We start from the raw sequence: 24,595 nt of genomic DNA on the forward strand, positions 1-24,595 counted from the left end.
CACACAACACCAGTACCTCATCTTTTCGAGGAAGAGCAGCCAGTAAACCCAGACTCTGAAAATGTAGCCACATTGATGAATATTGCCCAATGAGTTAGGACATGAGATAAGTTAATCCAGAGCAGAATGGTTTTGCCAACATTGCAGTGACTGGCAGAAAGCCAATACTCTCGGGGAAGTAACACTCCAGAGCTGATTGCACATAATGGAATACTTAGAAATAAAAGATGTCTTGTGAACCAGATTTTTTGGGCTCTGAGTCCCTCACTGTTCATGACTCTGTCTTTGCTGTCTTTTAGTCCAGTACAATGTCCATACTTCTCTTTTTGGCACCACCCCAAATTTCAAAGGAATCAATTTCTACTGCGTACTGGCTCCTTACAGCCCCTGAGCTGTCTTGCCAGCTGTCTAAGTGCTGTTTGAACAAGCTTTCTCTCATTCAACTGAAGCTTTCATTTATGAGGTACATAGATTGATCATTTCTCCCAAGATTATTTTTAATCCGAGCTCCTGCTGTGTAGCCGGCAAGAGAAATGGTATTTTTCTACAATCCTTGGACTGGTGCATGGGCTCAATGTTTGGATCGAATAAATAGAGCATTACTCTGTATATGACTTATGGATTTACCTGATCTGGTAGTGCTTGATAGAGGTGGAATTAATGGAGCTTGACTCTGTATTTAGCTAGCGCTGCACCAGACGTTGGTGTGCTTAATGGGACACTGGGAACAAAACAAAGTAAACTTTACTTTGCATCTATTCTTTGTACATGACCTGGGGATACTTAATAGCCAAAACAAAATAGGCTCCCTCCCACAGCATTAACTTGTGCAGTGATGGATTATTGATTTGTTGACTCTTAGCAGGCCATTTTCCCAATTAAGTGCGGGCACCAGGAGGAGCTCAGGACCTAGAGTGCTTGATGGTGACAGTTTCCTGTTTTTGCATGTCCAATATGAGAGTGTATCCATTGAGAAACTGGACTCCCAGCTGAGTACGGGAATGGCCTGGGATGAGCAGTGTCCCTGACAGGTGTGGTTTTGAGCTTGATAGTAACGAAATGCAATTTTGCCAACAGTGCATGGACATAACTAGTCTTCAAATTCTAATTTACTTTACCCTCAGTGAACGTCTTCCAGTTACATCATGTTTAAAGTTCTGTATTTATTACATTTATTGTTTTTTACTCCAACAATGTCTAGAAAATAAAAACTGAGTGGTAAAGAGAAGTTTGCCGTTAAAGTTTGCTCATTGCTCTTGACAGGTCATTTTCCAAACAAAGCGTTACCATCAGCAGGGATATTGCCATGGATACAGGGAGCCATCTGTAATATTGAAAATCCTTGCTTTCCACAAGCTACACCGGGAGAAATGCCAGGAGTTGTGGGGAATTTCAACCAATCCATGTAAGAAATGTCAGAACATATTCTGTTTCACCTCCAAAGTACCTGGGCGGTATTCTCCGCTCCCGATAAAAAACCGGGATGGCCGTCGTGAAATCGGCCGAGGTTCACGACGGCCTCGGGGCCCGTTCCCCGCACCTAATTCACCCCCACCCGGGGGGCTAGGAGCGGGCCTCTGTCTTTGGTTGCGCCGGAAATGACGCGCAAAAACCGGCGCATTTGTGAGGTCATCCGCGCATGCGCGGGTTGGAACCGGCAACTTCATTGTGACTTCATCGCGCAGATGGCGCGAACCGCGCATGCGCGGTGGCCGTCTTTCTCCTCAGCCGCCCGGCAAGACGTGGCGGCTTGAGCTTGCCGGGCGGCGGAGGGGAAAGAGTGTGTCCGTTTTGGACGCTGGCCCGACGATCGGTGGGCACCGATTGCGGGCCTGTCCCCTCCCGAGCACAGTCGTGGTGCTCGCGTGCCAATCGGGCCCCTAGATGCCCCAAACGGGCTTCTGGCGCCCGTTTCACGAATGCAGCGACCAGGTGTGGTTGCTGCCGTGGTGAAACAGGTGTGAAGGGCTGGCCGCTCGGCCCATCGGGCTCGGAGAATCGCCGTCCGCCGTGAGGGGGGGGGGGAGAGAATCGCCAGGGGGGTGTAAAAAAATGTCGGGAGGTCCTCCCACGATTCTCCCACGCCACGTGGGGAGCGGAGAATTCCACCCCCTGTGTATCCAACCAATGCAGAGCATCAGGAATAAATGCTGAACGAGTGCAGCCAGGACAATAGAAACAAGCATGGGGAAGTTGTCTGATCAAACTGTGCCGAGCTCAAGTCAGATTCACCAAACGACGAGAGAGAAATTCCAAGAACTGGAACCAGTACCTGGGGGATCATGAAACCCAGAAAGCTAGCATACAGGTGCAGAAGGTAATAGGGAAGGCAAATGGAATGCTGGCTTTTATTTGAAGGGGGCTGGCGTATAAAAGTAAAGAGGTGTTGCTGCAACTGTACAAGGTGCCAGTGAGACCACAAATACAGAAAGTACTGGACAATCTCAGCAGGTCAGACAGCATCTGTGGAGAGAGAACGGAGCTACCGTTTCGAGTTTGGATGACTCTTTGTCAAACCTGGAGAGAACTGGAAAAGGGGGTCAGATGGGGGGGGGGGGGGGGGAGAGGGGGGGGGGGTGGTGTGGAGTGGTGGGGGGGGATAGGGAACCAGCTATAGGTTAAGATAGTCAAAGATGTAGAGGACAGAAGACAAAAGGAATTTAAATGAGAGCGATTAATGCTAAGAGATTATAATGCGTGACTGACTGAGCAAAGGTGAGCAGCATCTCAAAGACCAACCAGGAACAGTTGGCCCAAGTGGAGTGGGGAAAGGGGTGGACAATGGTGGGGGAAAAACAGATAATGGAAGAAATAAATTGATAGAAATAAAAATGGGGTGAAGGTGGAGGAGAGAGAGCTCACAGTTTTCCCTAACTCTCCCCCTGGAACGTAGGCACCTTAGCACTGCCAAGTGGGCACCTTGGCACTGCCACCCAGGTGCTGTCAAGGTGCCCGGGTGGCACTGCCACACTCTCAGGAGCACTGCCAGGATGTCAGCGCAAGGGTGCCATGGTGGCACTGCCAAGGGTTAGGGCCTGAGGGAGGCAATGCCCATGAAAGAGGGGTGGAGCGGGATATAAATGGTGGGGAGGGTCTAGGGGAGGTAAGTAGGGGACTCTGAGAGGCTGCAGAGGTAATGGGGGGTGGGGGTCTGTATTGGGGGGAGGGGGGACCCCATAGCGGGGTGTCCTCACTTGGGGGGATGGGGTAATGCTCATGTGTGTGGGGAGTGACATTGCCCACGGGTGGGGGGGTGTAAGCTCACTTAGAGATCGGGGCACTCATTCAAAATGGTGACCTGATCTCCGAGTTCAGCCCTGCAGTGCAGAAAAAAATTCTAATTGCGGGATTTTCATAGAATCATTGAATTTACAGTGCAGAAGGAGGCGATTTAGCCCATCGAGTCTGCACCGGCCCACGGAAAGAGCACCTTACCCAAGCCCACACCTCCACCCTTGTGGTGAATGTGATTCACACTATATATAGTTGCCAATATCACTCCATGTATATGTTCGTTATCTACCCGTTGTAAGATCAATGCTGTATATAGTTGCCAATATAACTCCAGGTGTATATATGTTCACTATCCACCATTGTAAGTGCAGTTGCACTATCCGACCACCAGGGGGAGTCGCTCTGGGAGTATGCGAGAGTTTGTACTTGGCTCCGCCCAGGACTCCTCCCCCTGGGACCGATGTATAAAGATCAGTGCCTTAGAGCCATCCTGCCAGTTCATCTGAAGTTCAACGACGAATAGACTGGCTCTGTTGTAAGTGTATTAAAGCCTCTGTTCAGATCCAACTACACGTGTTCACTGAATTGATGGTTCCATCAACCCTATCCTCGTAACCCAGTAGCCCCATGTCCGCCCTGAGATGTGAAATTCCCGCCGGAGGTCAACGGAGCTTTAAATGATCCCCGTCCCGTCCGTGACCATTCTTGCGGCGGGCATGACCGCAAAATCCCGGCCTAAGTGTGGATTAGCTGGAGAGAAACTCCCCAGGGTACAGACAAGTGACTAAAGGTGGGATTTACCAACCCTGTCATTGTTAAAGGGATTTTCCGGTGACAGCACCCCTCATCAACGGGAAGCCCATGCCCGGCGTGGGACCGGAACATCCCGCCGACGTCACCAGCCAGTAGATTGCGCCCTAAGTGTCGTTAGATAGCGGTGGGGAACTTGCCGCAGAACTGGTGGGAGCTCCCCAATAAACCTGCCACAAATGGCACTTGAAACCTTTTTGATAAATCATGCCCATAAGATTCTTCAGGGTTTAGACAGGGAAAATGTTGGAGAATGTTCCCGCTCGTGTGAGAGTGTCAGACCAGAGGGCATAATCACAGAATAAAGGGGGCTCATTTAAGACGGATTTGAGGAAGAATTTCTTCTTTGCGTGGTGAATCTTTGGAATTCTTTACCTTGGATAGCTGTGGAGACAGTCCTTGAACGTTTTCAAGGTTTAGATCCACAGGTTTTTAATTAATCGGCGAATTAAGGGTTACGGAGTTAAGGCAGGAAAGTGGACTCGGTGAGTGTTAGATCAGCCACAATCTTATTCAATGGCAGAGCAGGCTCAAAAGGGCTGAATGGCCTACTCCTGTTGCTATTTCTTATGGTCTTATGAGACTGACCTCCATTGTAAGGGTCTGAGATATGAGGAAAGGTTCGAGAGATTGTGGAGCTGAATTATCAGTTTGGGGTTTGGACCCCATTGTATGGATCAATTGTGGGCCCCAACCCTGCAACAGGTTGGGAATAGTCACCCAACATGTTTTTTTTTGTAATATTGGCCAAATAATGGGCAGGTGGCACACTCGCTGTTCGATTAAGATGGGCTATCGGGACTGAAAGCCCAATAAGAGGCTCTCCACAATGGCGTATCGGCAGCCTCTCAAAAAGGTGGTCACAGTCCATCTGTCACCCTGTCTGCCAACTGGAAAATTCCAGTTGACTCAATAGGCCCCTTAGCTATCTTTGGTGGCTACCTGCTGTTTGTGGCCAAGTAGTCACCTTGACCCAACCCAGCCTATTTCAAAATGGCTCTAGATGGGACTGTGCCAGCTAACTGGCACACTTACCAGTGGGAGGAAATGAAATGAATGAATGAAAATCGCTTATTGTCACGAGTAGGCTTCAATGAAGTTACTGTGAAAAGCCCCTAGTTGCCACATTCCGGCGCCTGTCCAGGGAGGCTGGTACGGGAATTGAACCGTGCTGTTGGCCTGCCTTGATCTGCTTTGAAAGCCAGCGATTTAGCCCAGTGTGCTAAACCATTCCCCTGATTCCACCTGCCTAGTCCCACTCCCATTGGGCCTTGAAAGTCTGGCACTTAGACTTTGCAATTTGAAAATGAGCATTTGATGGAGTGATCTTAAAAGGTGAATAAAAGTATCAATGAAATAGAAACGTTTAATCCAGAGTATACCCTTAAATTAATTGGAGGGTAGAACAAGGGGATACAGACAATAGTAGATTTGGTTATTAAAGCGGAACATTCTTCATACAAAGTGATCAATGTTTGGAATTGGCTTCCAGACGGAATAATTGAGGTGAAAGTCTTGGAATCATTTGAGAACCAATTGGATTCAGCAATAAAGACTTTTTTTGACTGAATTAAGTTAGGTGGGCTATCCTCATCTGATATTATCTAATGATTAATTTCAGCTCTCTCTGGTCTCATTGCTTCCCAGCACCAATTTTAGGTCAGTGGCATGCTCTGTTTGAATGGGAGATGATTAGACAGTGCACCACAGCTTAAAAGCCAAGTTTTCAGTTCGCACTGGAATGTGGATCCGGCCAAGTAGAAACCTCCGTAACAGAGATCCAGAGCCACACTGTGATTAGCAGGAGGCATTCATTTCAGCATCCTGGTACATTGGGCACCTGCATCATTACCAACGCTCTCTTTTGCTATTTTGCATTCTTCGCACGCCTCCTTTTCCCCAGGCTTCATTTCATCACACCCCATCGCGCTAATCACCTCCCACGAATGCTGAACCCAGGGACAAATAACGGAAAGCAACAACATAAATAAACACTCTATCGCTGAAGTTAGTAATTGCTGAAAGGCTTTTGCAACACCAAAAGTAAACCTCTGAGTTTCCTGAGCCACACACAGTGAATGTCCCAAGCTTGATTACTGCTCTGTATCGAGTTAGCTGATCTCAAAATGCGAGAGCATTTAGGGGCTTTGGGAATGGTCTTTCCTCCCCTAGATGTGGGAGGTAAAAGAAAGTCAGCCAGGATTCTTGTTCATCCACATTTTCCAGAATGATGAATTGGAATAAGGGAGAAAGATGCAATGTGGTTCATGTTCAACTTGTAGCTTGATGGCATTCTTCATTGATCTCTGTGCTTGAATTGGCACTGGGGTGGGTTAAAGGGGCGCTATTTACTTACTGCCATACCTAGTTAACCAGTCACTCTTTACCAACTCTCCCTACCTATGATTCATGACTCAGTTAAATGCTGCCTTTATCAACCGTGAAATTAAAGAATGAAGTACAGCATGTTAATAGAATAAGGCAATTGAAGAATTCTGTTATATTTGGGCTGACTTTTAGTGAGTAATTTTTAATACAGCAGTATAATGAAAGTGTGAGAAGATGGGATAAAAGTGTGGGAGTGCCAGACTTTTTTCCTCCTGACTTTAGTAACAATGGACATATTTGGAGAGCAGGAGAAAAAATAATTGACAGTTTTCAATGAAAACCGTATTGTTACAAGACTGAGATATTATGGTGTCTGAAGGGGAGATGGCGGTGTATTGGTATTGTCATTGGATCAATAATCCGGAGATCCAGTCTAATGCTCCGTGACACGGTTTCACAGTGGTTAGCACTGCCGCATCAGCGGCAGGAGCCTGGGTTCAATTTCAGCTGGGGTAACTGTGGAGTCTCCTCCTGGTTCCTTCCACAGTCCAAAGATGTGCAGCTTAGGTGGAATGGTCATGCTAAATTGCCCCTTTTTATTCAAGGATGTGCAGGTTAGGTGGGGTTACGGAGATAGGGCAGGAATTTGGGACTAGTTATGGTGCTCTTTCAAAAGGTCGGTGCAGATTAAATGGGCCGAATGGCCTTCACCAGCACTAGAAAGATTCTTTTTTTTGTATCTTAACAGTGCTGACAGTTCAGGAGGGAAAAAAGCTTTCCCTTGCTAAAGGTAGGAGGAATGAGACCACTTTGACATTTTGTTTCACCCTTTAAACAAGGAACACAAGTATTTATGGATGTGACTTTCTTCTCCTGTGTCTGTGCAGTGTTTCTCGCTTGCTTTCTGATGCTCAAAAGGTGCTACTTCACGCGACCCAGGATCACACTCTTCACAGCATTCATGAACTCATCAGTGCATTGAAAAAGTTCAGCGAAAACAGCCCTCCACTGTCTGGTATGAGTGCTTTGTTTCGTTGAATGTATTATTTGAGATGATGCAAAAACTTGTTAATTATTTCCTTCGTATCCCTATTCGTGCCTTATTCAAGAATGTTACCTGTTGTTCCAGTATTGCTTAATTTCTTCATAGTCACAGCTCCTTCCTGAGGAACTGTCTCCAGATCCATATCTGTGGTATTTTGCTCCTGTATCGCTTTGATTCTTCTCTGATAAAATACCTGTGGCTTTTAACCAAAAGGTTGCATGAGCTCTCGGGTTTTAATTTTTTTTTAAAAGAACAAAAGGAGAAATATTTGTCTTTCTTTCAGTTTTACATATTGGTAAATCTATTGTGTACTTCCATCAATTCTTTTTATTAAATTGGGTGTCTTTGCAAACTGATGGTTTCTCAGCTAGACCATTGTAAACTGACAGCAATTGAAATTCAGAGCTGGATCCGCTCAAATGAAATTGAAGATCAATAATGCAAACAAAACCTCGGCTCTACACAACGTGGCCTGAGTGTGAAGTGCTGTTAGAATAATGATGTTGTTTTCCAGGACCTCCAGTCAGGTTGTGATTGGATTTCTGAGCTTGGGCTGTCACTTGTTACTCTTTATTTGTGTATTCTAAGTGGTAGCACACTTGTATTTGTGTAGCGCCACATATCAAAAAAGTACTTTGCAAAGTGGACAGAGTCTCGGGATGCGGGGCCAATCATTTATGTTTAAGATGAGGAGAAGTGACTTCATTCAAGAGTTGTGAAGATCTGATGCCTGTGAGGGGATGTGCCCCGATGCTTGGGGTGGGCTGCCCCGATATTTGCATAATGGAGTTTGCTCCAGTGCTTTGGAGGGTGGAATAAAGTTTATTCTTAATAATAATTTAATAATCTTTATTGTCACAAGTAGGCTTACATTAACACTGCAATGAAGTTACTGTGAAAAGCCCCTAGTCGCCACATTCCGACGCCTGTTCAGGTACACAGAGGGAGAATTCAGAATATCCAATTCACCGAACAGCACGTCTTTCGAGACTTATGGGAGGAAACCGGAGCACCCGGAGGAAACCCACGCAGACACCGGGAGAACGTGCAGACTCCATACAGACAGTGACCCAAGCCAGGAATCAAACCTGGGACCCTAGAGCTGTGAAGCAACAGTGCTACTTGCTGTGTTGCCTACAGCGCAGGTCAGGACACCCTTTAAAGATGCTGCCCCAATCTCTGTGGAGCCAACCTTGCCAGCTGTATCAGGCCCCACCCCACCTGAGTGAACACAAACCACGTCTCCAGATTAGTGGCAGAAAATCTGGTCTGAAAACCCAGCTATGCATCTGGAGTGATGCACGTCGGTTTTCAGTCTGAACCTGACACTGACAAATTTTGAGAACGTTCTGTCCATGTTCTTGTATGAAAGATAATTCATTGTTATAATTGAATTACATTGAAGTGCAGTGACTTGGTGTATGGGGAAACATGACAGCTGTTCTGTACCCTGATTTTCACCTTTATAGAACACCAAATTCAGTGCACAATTTAAAAAAAAAAAAAAATTCATTCTAAGGAAGTTTTAAACGATCTGTGACTCAATATTCTCAAAGTACCACTTTCCATTATTCTTAACTTTAGCTTTGTAATTTTACATTGAAGCTCTCATTAAGAAAAATGTGCGAAATATACCAACAATATAGGTCATCTTTTTAACAAATCGGGCAGCACGGTAGCATAGTGGTTAGCACTGTTGCTTCATAACTCCAGAGTCCCAGGTTCGATTCCCACTTGGGTCACTGTCTGTGTGGAGTCTGCACGTTCTCCCCGTGTCTGCGTGGGTTTCCTCCGGGTGCTCCGGTTTCCTCCCACAAGTCTCGAACGACGTGCTTGTTAGGTGAATTGGGCATTTCGAATTCTCCCTCTGTGTACCTGAACAGGTGCTGGAATGTGGCGACTAGGAGATTTTCACAGTAACATCATTGCAATGTTAAGCCTACTGGTGACAATAATGAAGATTATTGTTATTATCATGAATTAGTCACATCTGCAATGGCTGTAGTGATATAGTCTTATTCCGTGGCTGTATTGAACCAAAAAGGTGTTTAATTGGTCGCTAAATAATAATCTTTATTAGTGTCACAAGTAGGCTTACATTAACACTGCAATTAACCTCTAGTTGCCACATTCCGGCGCCTGTTCGGGTACACAGAGGGAGAATTCCCTCCCCCCCCCAGGCATCAAATTTACAACTCTTGAATGGAGCCACTACTCCTCAGAATGTCCAAATTACCTAACCGCACGTCTTTTGGGACTGCCTGCCTCAGTAGCCACACTGGGAGAGGAGAGTGCTGCTGAGGCAGGCAGGGCAGGACGGGATGCCTTGGAGACCCTCCTTCCAGTTAAGAAAATAAAAAGTGAAAAATTGAGGAGGTTGAGAGTCGGAGGGAAAACCCCACAGAGATTATTGGGGCCACAAGTGCCGACGGCCATGAGACACCAGAACGGATGGGAAACTTTCCTGAAGAACTATGAAGAGCAATCACAGAGTTGCTGCACTTGTGGTTGTAGGGCAGGCCCAAGGCAAGGCTGCCAGAATTGGCAGAATGTGTACGGTCTAGGTCAGACGACAAAGCCAATTCAGGCCAGGGTTTTACAAATCAACCAGCCCGAACAGGACGAGTTAATGCAACTGAATTGCATGCCTGCTGCCACGTTGGCCTCAATCCAGATCAAATTCCAGGTCAACGGTCACCTCCTGGGACTGGAAGTAGACATGGGAGCCACCGTCTCCATTAGAGGGGAACAGACTTTCAGGCGGGCATTTCTCCCCTAGACCTGCGAGATACCAGGGTCAGGCTGTCCACGTACACATGGAAGCCATTACCCATCAAAGGACTACCCTAACCCCAGTCACATATGAGCAGCAGATGGTCCGACTCCCCTGAATAGTAGTACAAGGACCAGGACCCAGCCTTTTGGGAAGAGACTGGCTGAAACAAATTTGCCTGGATTGGCATCCAAATTTTCAAATGGGCACCAGCAACTTATAAGAAGTCATAGGGAAGTACCCTGAGATATTCCAGGAAGGCTTCAGAAAAATCTACGCAGACCTAGAGGCCCACACCAAGTACTTGAGGGCACGACCAGTCCCCTATGCCCCACTCACCTAGGTAGAGTTCGAATTAAAGTGACTGGAGAACCTAGGCATCAATCACCTGGTACAATTTATAGAATGGGCTGCACCAGTTGTCCCAGTATTGAAGCCTGACAAAGCGGTCCGCTTTGCAATGACTATAAGATGACGGTCAACAGAGCCTTCTGCCCAGACCAATACCCCATGACATGCACAAATGGACCAATACAAAAAAAACTGTCTGGATGTCACATATTCACAAAACTAGATATGAGCCATGCATACCTCCAGCTGGAACTTGATTTGGCATCTGGAAAATGTCATTTTGTTTTTAAAATTTAGAGTACCCAATTATTTTTTTCCCATTAAGGGGCAATTTAGCATGGCCAATCCACCTACCCTGCACATCTTTTAGGGTTGTGGGGGTGAAACCCATGCAAGCACGGGGAGAATGTGCAAACTCCACACAGACAGTGACCCAGAGCCGGGATCGAGCCTGGGACCTCTGCGCAGGGCTAACCCACTGCGCCACAGTGCTGCCCTAAGATACTTCACTATTAATATCCACAAGGTACTCAAATATGCTCGTCTACCTTTCGGAGAATCTTCGGCGTGTGCTATTTTCCAGAGGGTGATGGAAAACATCCCTCAAGGATTGTCAAGGGTACCAATATACCTGGGCGCTGCATCAATCTCCAGAGAAGGAACTCCTGTAAAATTGGGAGGAAGTCTTCCGGCGATTCTCCCATGCAGGCATTTGCCTTAAAAGAGAAAAATGTGTGTTTCAGGTTACGCGGTCGACAAGGACAGCCTACACCCCATAAAAGGCAAGGTAAAAGTCTTGTCCGCAGTCCTACTTTGAGATGACTGGATAAATGTCACCAAATGTCACCGTCAACTTGTGCTCCAGAAGGTCAGGTATTCAGCAATGAGATAAATGACCAATTATTTATTTGAAAAGTCCTATGGAGGGAGAGAAATTGGCCAGCACGCCAAGTAAACTCCTGGTCCATAGTGCCATAGCATCTTTTATATTCACTTCAACAGAAATCATTTCCTGGCTTCTCATTCAAAAGGCAAAGTGCCTTTTTGAACCAAGGTAGAAATGAATCCTCCCAAATAATATATATTACCTGAATCTCTAAAGAGCAGCATCTGCTGCACATGAATATTTCTATTCCTCACAACATTTGGTACTGTGGCCCCAAAACTAACATTTCATAGATGAAACGTGGGTTTATTCCATTTGAGACTAATGAGGTCAGGATTTGCTCTCCTTGATGAGCATACAAGTTTGGCATGAAATGATTTTCTGATAGTCTGTTAGACTTTCAAAGATGTAATATATGGCACAAAACAACATGAGTTCGTCAATGGCTTTAGAAATGAGCTAGTGAGCTAGGGAAAGGTTCAGGTATTTAGGGATTCGAGGGACGAGGGAATGGACTATGATGCACAGGGATTTTGACAACATTGGTGGAGGAGATTGGCGGGGATTTTAAGAGATGGGATACATTACACTTGACACTGGCAGGCAGGGTGCAGGTGGTAAAGATGATAATGCTGCCCAAAGTTCCTGTTTGTTTTCCAGACCCTATCGCTCTTTCTCCCTAAGGCCATCCCCTGGAAACTGGAGACAGTGATTTTGGTGTTTATATGGGCGGGGAAGGTGTCGAGGGTAAAGAGGGCCCTGTTACAGAGGCAGAAAAGGGGTTGGCGCTCCCAAACCTGCTGCATTATTACTGGACGGTGAATGTGAAGAAGGTGAGGCGATGGTGGGGGAAGGGGCGGAGTGGGTCAGAATGGAGGAGGAGTCATGGAGGGGTCCAGTCTGAGGACTATGGTGATGGTTCCGCTGCCACTAGCTCTGGGAAAAATATACGGAGAGCCCGGTGCTACAGTTGACAGTCAGGGTGTGGAATTAGCGGTAGAGGCGGGAACCATAGGATTAAGCCGGAAGATGGATGGGATATATGGGAAGTGGAGGGAGGCAGGGCTGGTAAGGCGAAGGACTTGTACTTGGAAGGGAAGTTTGCAACTTCATCTATGAAATGTGGTTGAGCTGCGGGAGAAGTTTGACTTGCCGAGGAGGAGTGAATTTAGATATATGCAGGTGAGGGACATTGTGCAAAAGGAGTGGAGGACATTTCACAGGTTGTGGGAGTCCACCTTATTGGTGAAACAGCTGCTCCCAGATGAGTTGGGAGAGGGTAGGATTGGGGATATACACGGGCGGTTGGGGCAGCAGGAGGTTGGCACAGGTGGTGAGGATCAAGGACAAATAGTAGGAGTTCGGGGGGAGATGAAATGAAAATCGCTTATTGTCACGAGTAGGCTTCAATGAAGTTACTGTGAAAAGCCCCTAGTCGCCACATTCCGGCGCCTGTCCGGGGAGGCTGGTACGGGAATCGAACCGTGCTACTGGTCTGCTTTATAAGCCAGCGATTTAGCCTTGTGAGCTAAACCAGCCCCTGCGGTCTGTGGTGTGAGGATGAGATGATCCAAGTTCAAGGTGGTACATATGACCCGGGTGAGGATGAGTGCATTCTTTGAAGGGGTGGCCGATGAGAGAGAACTGTGGACGAGGGCCGGCAAATCATGCGCACATGTTCTGAGCTTGAGAGAAGCTGGATAGTTACTGGGAAGCGGTGTTTGGGGGGTTATCTGAAATTGTGGGATTTGAGGTCAGGCTGGACCCAATGGTGGCTATCTGTGGGGTATCAGAAGTGCTGGAGCTGCGGGACGGGAAGAAGGCTGATATTGTGGCCTTTACCTCTCTAATTGCCGGCGAAGGACCTTGCTAAATTGGAGGTCGTATACACCGCCGAGGGTGCAGCCTGGCTGGGGAACGTGTACGATTTTCTCCAGTTGGAAAAGATTAGAGTTGAGGGGGTCAGTGGAGGGCTTCAATACAACCCCACACCTTGTACCAAGTGTGTCCCTGAAGCAATGTCCGGCTGCATATGTGCTTTAATATTACTCTGCTACTAGCACCTCTTATCACTCGCACATATTGAAGTGGTGGTATTGGATGTGGAAACAAATTTCTCAGCCCATCAACTTGCATTCATATTAGACATGGTTGGAAGATTAGAACCTTTGCAAATCCACTGATGGAACAAATGGGTTTCCACATTACATAACAGCTCAGCACAATCAGCAACCTGCTGGAAAATATGAGGAGGAATAACAGTAATAAAGGTAACTTTGCCCAGACAATAACATTTAAAAAAAGACCCTAAAAGCTTAGGCTTGATATAGCATTGATCATTTTGGCTACAGTTAAGCTGAAACCCAGTAAATAGTGATGGGAGAGTATAGCCACACCTCTTGTGGGTGCAATATGCAGGGAATCAACAGATAGCTATCGGTGCTTCACGTTTGATATTCTTCAACAGGAAGTGACTCAGCCTTTCCTCCAGCAGTTGACTAAATATAGCAACACAAACCTGCTTTTAAAAAAGAATAGAAACTACACAAGCTCATAGCTTTGAAGGCTAAAGACAGTGACAAAACACCAGCATTATTTAAAATTAGAGAGCAAAGAGCAGGAGACAGAATTACCAAGAAAATACAACTTAAACCAGAAGGGTAAAGTTTAAGCAACAGAGTCCCAAACCAGGACAACCAGCACTGCCGGTCCAGGTTAGGGCGGGTATAAAAAGAGGTCAGTTAACCAGTCCCAGCTGGGCGGGGCTCCACTTGCTACCAGGGAAATTCTTAAACCATGAGTCCCACGGAGAGATCTATTGGTGCCCGTGGTCCTCGTGGAGCCCTACCACCAACCCCCCCCCACCCCCCCCCTCTCCAGTCTGAATGTTCTCCCTTGCTCTTATGACAATGGGGCTTCCTTTGCCTCTTTGCATGTGGCCATGTGTCTACCGTCAGTGGGATTGGTCGGGTAGCGGATTGTTTCTTCTGCGATGAACGTCGAAGGGCTGCTGCTGGGGCCCTTCCTCACGTGACCTCCAGTTGGGGTCCTGTCACTTCTACATCCATTTCGGAGCCGTCCTCGTTGTCTTGCTGACTGACCATCGGGCCTTGCCTGTAAGCTGGGATGAAGGATGAGGAGGGTGCTGTTTCGCAGGAGTAGTTTCCTCCGTAGGGGGTAACCTACTTCTGATGTGGTCTACGTGTTTTTGGAAGGTGTTCTGATGGTTTTGACCTTATGATACGGACCCTATTTTCTCTATTACGACTTCCAGAACCCAAGGGAAGCTGTCTCCGAAGTTACGGATGCGGACTATGTCTCCCGGCTGAAAGACCCTGTCTGATCTCCACTGTTGTGGTTTTTCTTCTGCGCCGTTTTGAGCATGGATGATATGTCATCCAGATGTGCTTCACTCCATTATCTTCATAAACGCCTGGAATTCCCGACTGATGAATGGGGTCCCGTTGTCCGTTACAAGAACCTTTGGTATTCTGTGGGTGTTGATTGACTGTCGGAGTCTCTCTGTGATGGCCCTGGAAGTAGTGAAGGCCATCCGATCTATGTCCATCCATTTGGAATGGACGTCAGTTAAGATTAGACACATAGATCCCATGGCAAAATCTGCATGCACTCACACCCAGGATCTCCCTGGCCAGTCCAATGGGTGCAGTGAGACCGCTGACGGGAACTTCTGATTCTCTTTGCAGAATGGGCACTGTTTCAACATATTCTCAATGTCCACATTGGGTCCAGGCCGCTAGACTGAGCTCCTTGCGAACTTTGTAAATGTAGGGTCCATTTGGGTCCAATTTTGGATCTGTGTGATGGATACTGGAAGGGTGTCCATGAAATTTAGTCACAATTACTTCATCCATCACTGATAGGGGTGGTGGGCTGTGGTACGCAACCCAGGGCATCTACATTTGCTATTTGCATTCCTGGGAAATGCTCGAAGGTGTACTCATATGCCAACAATAATAGTGCCTAGCATTGGATCCAGGCCAAGGCAATGGGAGCGATTACCTTGTTCTCTTTTTAAAGAGGTCCAAATAAAGATTATTGGTCTATGATAATGTGTTGTCCAAGGCATATTGATGAAATTTCTTTACTATGAATATCAAGGCCAATCACCCTTTATCAATCTGTGCACATCTCCTCTCTGCATCTGCCAGGTGCATACACGACTGGCCACTCGGTGCCATCATCCCGTCAGTGAGATAGTACGGCTCCTATTCCATAAGGAGGCATTTAAACTAGCAAGGGACTGGGTGGGAGGGTTTGGGTGTGGAAAGATTTAAAAATCCAAAGAGAGAAGTTGAGACATTGAAGGAGTGCAGCAATGTGGGTAAGAACAAGCAGAATTAGACAGGAAGAGATAGAGTTGAACAAAAAATGTTTATTAATGAATAAGGACATTGCAGTAAGAAATAAATTAATTAAATGATCTTTATCTGAATGCACATATCATCCTCAAAAGGATGCGTGAACTAATGATAGAGTGGTAAATGATTTGGATCTAATCACCATTAAAGATACATGATTATAAGGTGATCAGGGTTGGGAAATAAATATAAGGCAAATTACTGCGGATGCTGGAATCTGAAATGAAAAAGAAAATGCTGGAAAGTCTCAGGCCTGGCAGCATCTGTAGGGAGACAAAAGAGCTAACGTTTCAAGTCCGATGACTCTTTGTCAAAGCTAACAGACAGAGAAAGTGGGAAATATTTATACTGTGTGGAGTGAGAATGAAAGATGAGGCATAGCCACAGAAATCCAGGGAAACCAGGTGCTCATGGTAACAGAAACCAAGGGGAAAGAGTGCTAATGGCAGTCCCCAGAGAGAGCAAAGGATGTGAAAGGTCAAACAGCAGGGAAACTAACATCAGAGGATGAACTGTAGATGTGGGGGGAGAGGAAGGGGGAAGCAAAGAGGAGAAAGGTGAGGGAAAGGTAGATAAGATTCCAGGATACACAAATGTTCCAGAAAGACAGATGAAATGGAAAAGGAGCTGGGTAGTCCTGATGGTAAAGGATGGCATAAAGACTTTAAGAGAGTAGAGGGGATCTGGCCTCGGAAGATCTTGAAGTAGAATCAGTATGGGTATAAATAGCAGGAATCATAAAACAACAATAGTTTCTGGGCCCCTTGGCAGTAGATATATTGTTGGACAGAGCATTAAACAATTAATCAAGGAGCTTATAACAAAGGCAATGTAATAATTGTGGGGGACTTCAATATTCTAGTCGCAGACGATCAAATTGACAAAAGTGGCCTGGAAGATGAGTTTGTGGAATGTTTTCATGAAAGTTACGTGGACCAATAAGCTTTGGAACCAGTTGGGATGAAGATATCTTAGATTTTGTATTGTGTAATGAAACAGGGTTAAATAGTAATATCACAGTAAAAGATCCACTGGGAAACAGTGATCATAATACCACTGAATTCCAGGTTAAACTTGAAAATGACATACTCCAATCACAAACAATGATGTTAAACTTAAAACAAAGCCAATTACATGGGTATGAGGGAAGAATTGGCTACGGTAAATTAGACAAATAGTCGGAAAGGTATGGCTGTAAATGATCAGTGGGACACATTCAAATGAACCATTCAAAATGTCCAACAACAGTGCATTCCATGGAGAAACAAAACTTTGCAAGAAAGACCTATCCATGAGTCAATCTGCAAGTTAGTGATAATATTGGATTAAAAGAAGAGGCTTAACAATATTGCAAATATAAGTAAGAAGTCTGAAGATTGGGAGTGTTTTAGAAACTAGCAAAGGGCAACTAAAATGTTGATTTTAAAAAAGGAAGAAAAGTAGAATGAGCAAACTAGCCAGAAGTATAAGAACAGATTGTAAGAACTTTTATAAAAGTTGGTCTATTAGGATCAATGACAGGAGAAATTATCCTGGGTGATGAGGCAATTATAGAGGCATAAATCAAATATCCCGAGTGGCGTGAATCATCTGGCTAATCACGTGCTACGGGACTCTGTTCCCATTTGGGTAGATCGCACCCTAAGAAACCTTTCCGTTAAATCGCACCCTAAGTGGCCCAAACGGAGAATTCCAGCCATTAATTTTAAATAGAAATGTCATTAAAAGAACGTTTGCCAACTAACTAACATCATAAGTTGCTGAATGTAAATTCCTGCGTCACTTTACATGGTTAACAGCTGTCTGTTTCTTTTTAAAGACAACGCTCCAGTGCAAAAATTGCCAGAACTATAAGGTCTGTAGACTCTCAGTTGACCTTCCCACAAACATTTTCAGTGTCATAGTCTACAGCCTGAGTAGCAAATCTTTGAATGAACACACCCTGTGTTTGCTTAACATTAATTAGAAATTATGGCTTAACTCTCTATTTAGCAGCAGAAATTGCTGGAAAAGTAATGGTGAATTCAGGGTGCAAACTGTTATTTGTGTGTTTAAAAAAAAAAAAACAACTATTTGTGGTGTGGAAGAGATGTGCCATGAATCACAAATAGCCACAAACTGCTGGTCCATTTGTGCCGTACCATCAGCAACCTCATAAGAAGGGAAGTTCGAGTCAACCTCTTGTGTGTCAGATTGTTGGATTTGCACCATAAATATGAACAAATATTGATGCAATTATAATTGCTATTTCATGTTGTAAGAACCATGTTAATGATGTGATTCAGGGTCCTGATATGAAATGAAATGAAAATCGCTTATTGTTACGAGTAGGCTTCAATGAAGTTATTGTGAAAAGCCCCTAGTCGCCACCTTCCGGTGCCTGTCCGGGGAGGCTGGTACGGGAATTGAACCGTGCTGCTGGCCTGCTTGGTCTGCTTTAAAAGCCAACGATTTAGCCGAGTGAGCTAAACCAGCTGGAAACCAAGAAAGGGAGCATTTGAAATTGTGGAACCTCGCTTCAGCAGTGAGGAAATTATTTCTCGTGGTTTTAAATGTGCCTATCTCGCTGGCATCATGCTGCAAGGTGATTTCATCATTGTCATATTACTTCAGCACTGCCATGTTGGTAGAGGCGGACTTATACTTTTGGGGGCCTCATGCTCTCCCTCTTTGCAGGGCTGCACTTCAGGTCCCGCTCCCTGGTGACATGGCGGTCCACCCCCAATGACTGGCTGCTGGCTATCTGGCCTGGCCGCTGCTCTCTCTCACCCTTGCCGCCCGGTTCGGTTGTTGCCCAGCCCAACCCTCTCACTCATCCCTGCCTGGCTGGCCTCTGGCTTTGCTCAAGTCATCCTGCTCCCGCTGGCTGCTGTTCTTCAAGAAATGACCCCGCCGCTTGTTTGGACATCTTCGCACCTCCTGAATGCTGCTCTGCTCACCTTTGGCTAGGGTATCCCCTCCAGGCCTCGGGTCATGATGACAATGTGTGCTCCTGGCTGGCTGCTTGGTTGCTGCAGCTGGTTCTCTGTCCTGGTGGCCTCTGTTCTTTTCGATTGGTTGCCCGCCCTCCTCTGCTCTAGCCTGGAGGTCAAGAGTCTCCCCTCAACAACTGGGGGCCAAGACCACCTCCTCTCCTCACTGAAAGCTTTACAGGCTTGCACCCCGATGTTAGGTCGGCAACCTCACTTTTGTCTCAGGCTGCCCGCAGACTAAACGCCAGCAACTTGGCTGCTGCTTTGCACCTTTACTCAATGAAAGTTCAGAAACTTCACACCAAATCAGGGGGTGGGATTCTCCCATCTGAAGGCAGAGTGTTGACGTCAACTCTCCAGTCAAAACTGGAGAGTTTAACGATGGCATCTTCGGACTATGGGACGGCAGCGATCCACGCCGCTCCAGCTGCAGATACCGACGTCTGCGCATGTGCACTACGGCTGGCGTGAGTGCATGCATGCGCGGTAGCCTCCTTCTCCGCGCTGGCCCCGACGTAACATGGCGGAGGGCTACAGGGGCTGGTGCGGAGCAAAAGAGGCCCCACCACGAGAGGCTGGCCTGCCGATCGGTAGGTCAGACCCCCCCCCCCCCAACCCCCCCACCAGGCTGCTCCAGACAGGATGGACGCCGAGTAAGACAAGATGTGAATAGGTGGCAGGACTAAGGCTTTTTGTGGGCGGCCACTCAGCCCATCCCGGGCAGAGAATCGCTGGGGGCGGGGGGGGGGGGGGGGGGGGAGGGGGGGGGGGCGGGGGCGCGTAGAGCGGCCCCCAACCGGTGCCACACCGGCGCCAATGCCGATACTCCGCTCACCGGAGAATTGGCGGACCGGCGCCGGGGCGGCGTCATGTGATCCGCATACGGCCTGGCACTTTTCCAACCCGGCATGGGCTGAGAGAATGCCGCCAGGAGGTCTGTGTCTGAACTCCTTTAAGTTTCCATCATCTCTCAATATCTGGCAATCTGTTTTCCCGCTCTAAAGGCGAGTCCACCAATCGAAGCCCTGTATTGCCTGCTGACCTGCTGATAGGCTCAAGACTATCAGCAAATTTATAGCTACAAAGGCTCTGATTGGCATTCCCACTGCAACAGTCACCTCTCCGTGTGGGCCTCCATCCCCAGTGTCCTGGGCCCCTTGCTGTAGCATTGTGTGTTACATTGAAAGTGTCATAATATCCACTCATGTATATAATGAGATGCAGACAGGCAGTGATTGACACACAGGATGACCAATGAACGCACAACACAGAACGACCAATAACCAGACAGGACACCACCACTATAAAGCCCACAGGGCATGAAGACTCCCTCTCTCTCAGGACCCAGATACTGAGAGAGTCAGGGTGCACAAGTTAGTGGGCACTACTGCCATGTGGTAGCTAGTAAGTCTGGTCGAGCCAGTAAGAGGTCATCAGTAGAATTAGTAGAGTGTCAACCCACATGTACAGCAGTTCATAGTTAAATAAAACAGTGGATCACCTCCGGTGTCAGACGTTTGTTTCTAGCTTCCCTGCATCCAGTTGCAGTCAACGTCGACCCAACCTGCTTAACACATCAGAAAGTCGGCCTCTAATTATCATCCCTAATTATTTGATTTTAATGAATTCTGCTTCTTGATCTGTGCTCCAATACCTTTGAACACTGTGGCAGTCAGCTAAGGAAATAGTTCACACTTGACGACAAATTAGGCAAAGCTTTGCTGCATCATTCACAAATCCCACAAATCATTGCACTACTTTCATATCTGTTGGTTGCTGCATCGCTGCTCCAGCGCACACCTTGTCAGGATGCAGGCATGGACCTTTTGCTGTCAGTGCATAACCTGTATGTTTGCGTTCGGTCATCTTCAATTGCAAAATTTTTCTTCTTCATCAGGCGCGCTCTCTCTAGCAGTCGCCTCAAATTCTGATCATGTTCTGCTATGGCTTCTTCCATCCTGTCTCCACAATAGACTAATAGATCCTCCACTCTGGGAAGATCACCGACTATCTAATGTTATCTGCATTGATAGTCCTCTGGAGCTGTGAAAATGCCAAACGACATGCGCAGCCACCTGTACCTCTCTGAAGGCATCCAGAATGTAAATAGAAAGCTGGGGCCAGTAACCATCCTTCACATCTACGGTAGTGTAGTGAAGATCTTTGCCATGGCAATTTGTGGCAAAGTACCTTTGATATTTGGCATGGAATAGTTAGATTTCTTCAGGGCTTTGACATCCTTTAGATCTAAGCATACTTTCAGCTTTCCAGGTTGTCTCACTGCTACCTTGCTGCTAATCCACTCTGTTGGAATTGTCACTTTCTTTCTATTCCCTTTTTTCCAGCCCTATCTTGTTTTTTTGAGGCTCGGCTTGAGGGAGGCTGGAACTCTTCTCGGCAGATGCTGAATTGGTCTTGCATTCTCCTCTACTTCGAGCTGACATTCTCCAGGTAGAATTCCAATCCATGTAAACACATCTTGGTGCTCATCTAGGTCCTGTTCGGTGGTCAATGGTTTTGTGTGCTGAGACACGTTGTGAATCTCTGGCACTTCTGGAGTTACCAATCCAAGATTTAGACTTGCTCCAGCTGAGATGAGTGGTGTACTGTCCGTGATCTGGAACTCCAGATCTTCATTCCTGCCATTGCGTTGAGCTCCCAGGTTATTTTGTCCTCTCAGTATGAGTGTTGTATCTCATAGCCTCAGTTTTCCTTCCAATGGCTTCTCTTTGGATTACCATGTTGAGCCACTTCGCACCGGTCATGATGTTGGATGAAGCACCAGCGTCTTGTTCATTTGATACACTCCTGCCACCTGGGCGACACCGTGGCACAATGGTTAGCACTGCTGCCTCACAGCACCAGGGACCCGGGTTCGTTTCCGACCAAGGGTGACTGTGTGTGGAGTTTGCACTTTCTCCCCGTGAGATCGGATAAGTGGCAGATGGAATTTAGCCCTGAAAAGTGTGAGGTGATACACTTTGAAAGGAGTAATTTGACAAGCAGGTATACTATGAAAAGTCTCATATTGGAAGTTCCGAAGAATAAAGGGACCTTGGTCTGTTTGTCCATAGATCTCTGAAGGCAGAAGGGCAGGTTAATAGGGTGGTGAAAAAGAAATATGGGATATTCGCTTTTATCAATCGGGGCATTGATTACAAAAGCAGGGAGGTCATGATGGAGCTGCATGGAACTTTGATGAGGCCACAGCTGGAGTACTGTGTGCAATTCTGGTCGCCACATTATAGAAAGGATGTGATTTCACTGGAGGGGCTGTGGAGAAGATTCATCAGAATGTTGCGTGGGATGAAACATTTAACTTATAAAGAGAGGTTGGATAGGCTTGGGTCGTTTTTTCTGGAGCAGAGAATATTGAGGGGTGACCTGATTGAGGTGTACAAGATTATGAGGGGCGTGGATAGGGAGAAGCTGTTCCCCTTAGTTGAAGGGTCAGTTACGAGGGGACACCAAGTCCAAAGTGAGGGGTGGGAGGTTTAGGGGGGATTTGAGGAAAACCTTTTCCACCCAGACAGTGGTGACAGTCTGGAATGCACTGCTGGGAAGGGGGTAGAGGCGGGATGCCTCTTTTCCTTGGTATGGTGTCCTCAGCGGTATTTGTATCCTGCCCTTTGTCGATTGTTCTGTTCTTTCGGCCTGGCAGTTGTCCGAGCATAATGTATCTCCCGGTCTGCTCTTCTATATACGTACTCTGGCAAATATTTTTATAATCTCTTCATTTCTATTGCTTTCTTGAGAGTAGACTGGCTCTCGCGATCAGAATTGTCCCGGGCATTAGAGATCCATTTTTAATGAGATCATCTTTTAGATGCCCAGTTTACATGGTTCTGCAAGCTGTATTACAGCAGTTGCACACTAATCAGTGGACTTTCTTGTTCACCTTGAGCACTAATATTGAACACATACCAGTCATAAGTAACGTTCACATGGGATTCAACATGTACCTTCAAGACTTCCAAAATTTCTGTATTTTGTTTCTGTCCTTCAGATAAATTTAGGGTGGAATACCATTTGTAGTGTTTGTTGCTACTCCTATCGTCTCTGGTATGTTAATTAAATCTGTTGCAATCTTGTAGTTTCGGCCATTGCAAGTGGAAAAACTGCCAGTTCGGCCGCACATCACCTATTCATTTCACCCAGTATTTTACTTGTAGCCTTCAACTTGTGTTAGCTTTTCCTTGTCTATTTATTTTTTCTACAGATTTTAACAGGTTGAAACATTTCAGAGTTCCTCTTTCAGTAGCTGTGGCTTCTCCTCCAGTTTTTCAACACTCAAACTCAACTTTGGCTCCACTCCTAACACCAAGTTATGAGCTCTCGGGCTACAGTTTTTCTACTGTAATGTCTTTGCTCAACTGAATGTTACATGGCTGCCCCTAGGCAATCCCTCATGGCAGATGCTATGGCAAGCCAGGTAAGGCCCTTAACGATTGCATTCCGAAACTCAAACCGGCAACGTGGATGAAATGACCATGAATTTCGATTTAACGAGAAGAGCATGCAAAAAAAATGCAGAGTATTCAATTCAGCGGATGGAGGAGACAATTTATGTGGTTATGAAATCAAAAGCACCACCTCTGATGCATAGCGGGATCCTTGCGATGATGTCATAGTGACTTGGGATGAATTTGGTGAACTATTCGCCTGGATGCCATAGACGGTTTTTAAACTGTCTCAAACCTGCCGTGTTTTTAATAGACCTCCCAAACCTGCCAGATGAAAATTTGGCTGTGTGAGGAAATCTTATTTTAATTTCCCATTTAAAATTGGGAACCCGGCCTCAGCAGGTGCAGGCGCACACTTTGCACAGTGGGCATTTCTGACCCACCGAAAAGCCAGCGGAAAGTGGTAAGGGGTGAAATGTGGCCAATCACATCCAAATGAAAATTCAGTCCTATGTAGTCAACTAAATAGCTTGTACAGATTATCACATTAGTATTCGCTGCTATCTCCAGGTCCAGATTTTGAACCTGTAAGTGCTTTCATTAATTCAAATATATATTTTTTAAAATGAGAAATGCAAGTGAAGGGCCAATGTTCCTAGAACAGGACACCAAGTTCAAAGGAATAGGATAGAAGATGAAATAAATGAGCAAGCATTGGTTGGGTGGTATAAAATTTGGCTTTTACAAGTAGGGATTCGCAGGAGGGAGGAAGCAATTGAAGGAGGTAACGTCCTGTGAAAGAATGAGAAAGTGGCAGGTTTCAGTAATGACGATTTGGGGAGGAAAAAGAATGTGGAATGGAACTTTGGGAGCCTAAAAGCTAGAGGGGAAGATTCAGAGGAGCAATGACCATAGATTCTTGGATTAAAATAAATATGGGAAAGGTCAGAGTCCAGAGAAAGATTGTCTCTCAGATGTCAAAGCCTCCCATGTCTGCTGCCCAGCAGTGCACGAGTGTTTGTAAAATCAGCCCAGTAATGAAGCCTTGAGAGCAAGCAATGTTTAAAACCTTTATTATTATGCAGTAATAACTAATATTACTGTTAATTACAGTTTGCTTTCTGATGTAACAGCCGGATCAGGTTTGTTTATTACAGGCCTGTCATCAGCAGGAGAGAATCCGTTAGCAGGTTCTTCACATTTGTAATTTGGAAGAATATGCAGTCAATGCATTAATTTGCCTTTGATTCCTCCATAGGTTTGCCAGTCAGAGAATATCTACAGAAGAATCAGACACTATCCCAGTTTCTCCTGAAAAATGTATCACTTCCTACACAGGTGGTCAATGACTTAATGACATCAAAAGTAAATCTCGAGCAGGTAATCGCTAAGATGTAGCTGTTTGTAAAGT

General features: G+C 46.2%; 1 protein-coding gene across 3 annotated transcripts in view; it reads left to right on the forward strand.

Moving 5' to 3' along the window:
* LOC119952956 (phospholipid-transporting ATPase ABCA1-like) overlaps nt 1-24,595 on the forward strand; it is a 216,373-nt gene that overhangs the window by 41,453 nt on the left and 150,325 nt on the right. For all 3 annotated transcript variants that reach the window (XM_038776597.1, XM_038776599.1, XM_038776598.1), the window contains exons 4-6: nt 1,264-1,405; nt 7,260-7,387; nt 24,443-24,564. In XM_038776597.1, the coding sequence (XP_038632525.1) occupies nt 1,264-1,405; nt 7,260-7,387; nt 24,443-24,564 (392 nt within the window). The remainder of the gene's footprint in view (nt 1-1,263; nt 1,406-7,259; nt 7,388-24,442; nt 24,565-24,595) is intronic.

This window comes from Scyliorhinus canicula, chromosome 18, assembly GCF_902713615.1.
Source record: "Scyliorhinus canicula chromosome 18, sScyCan1.1, whole genome shotgun sequence".
In the NCBI taxonomy this organism is placed as follows: Eukaryota; Metazoa; Chordata; class Chondrichthyes; order Carcharhiniformes; family Scyliorhinidae; genus Scyliorhinus; species Scyliorhinus canicula.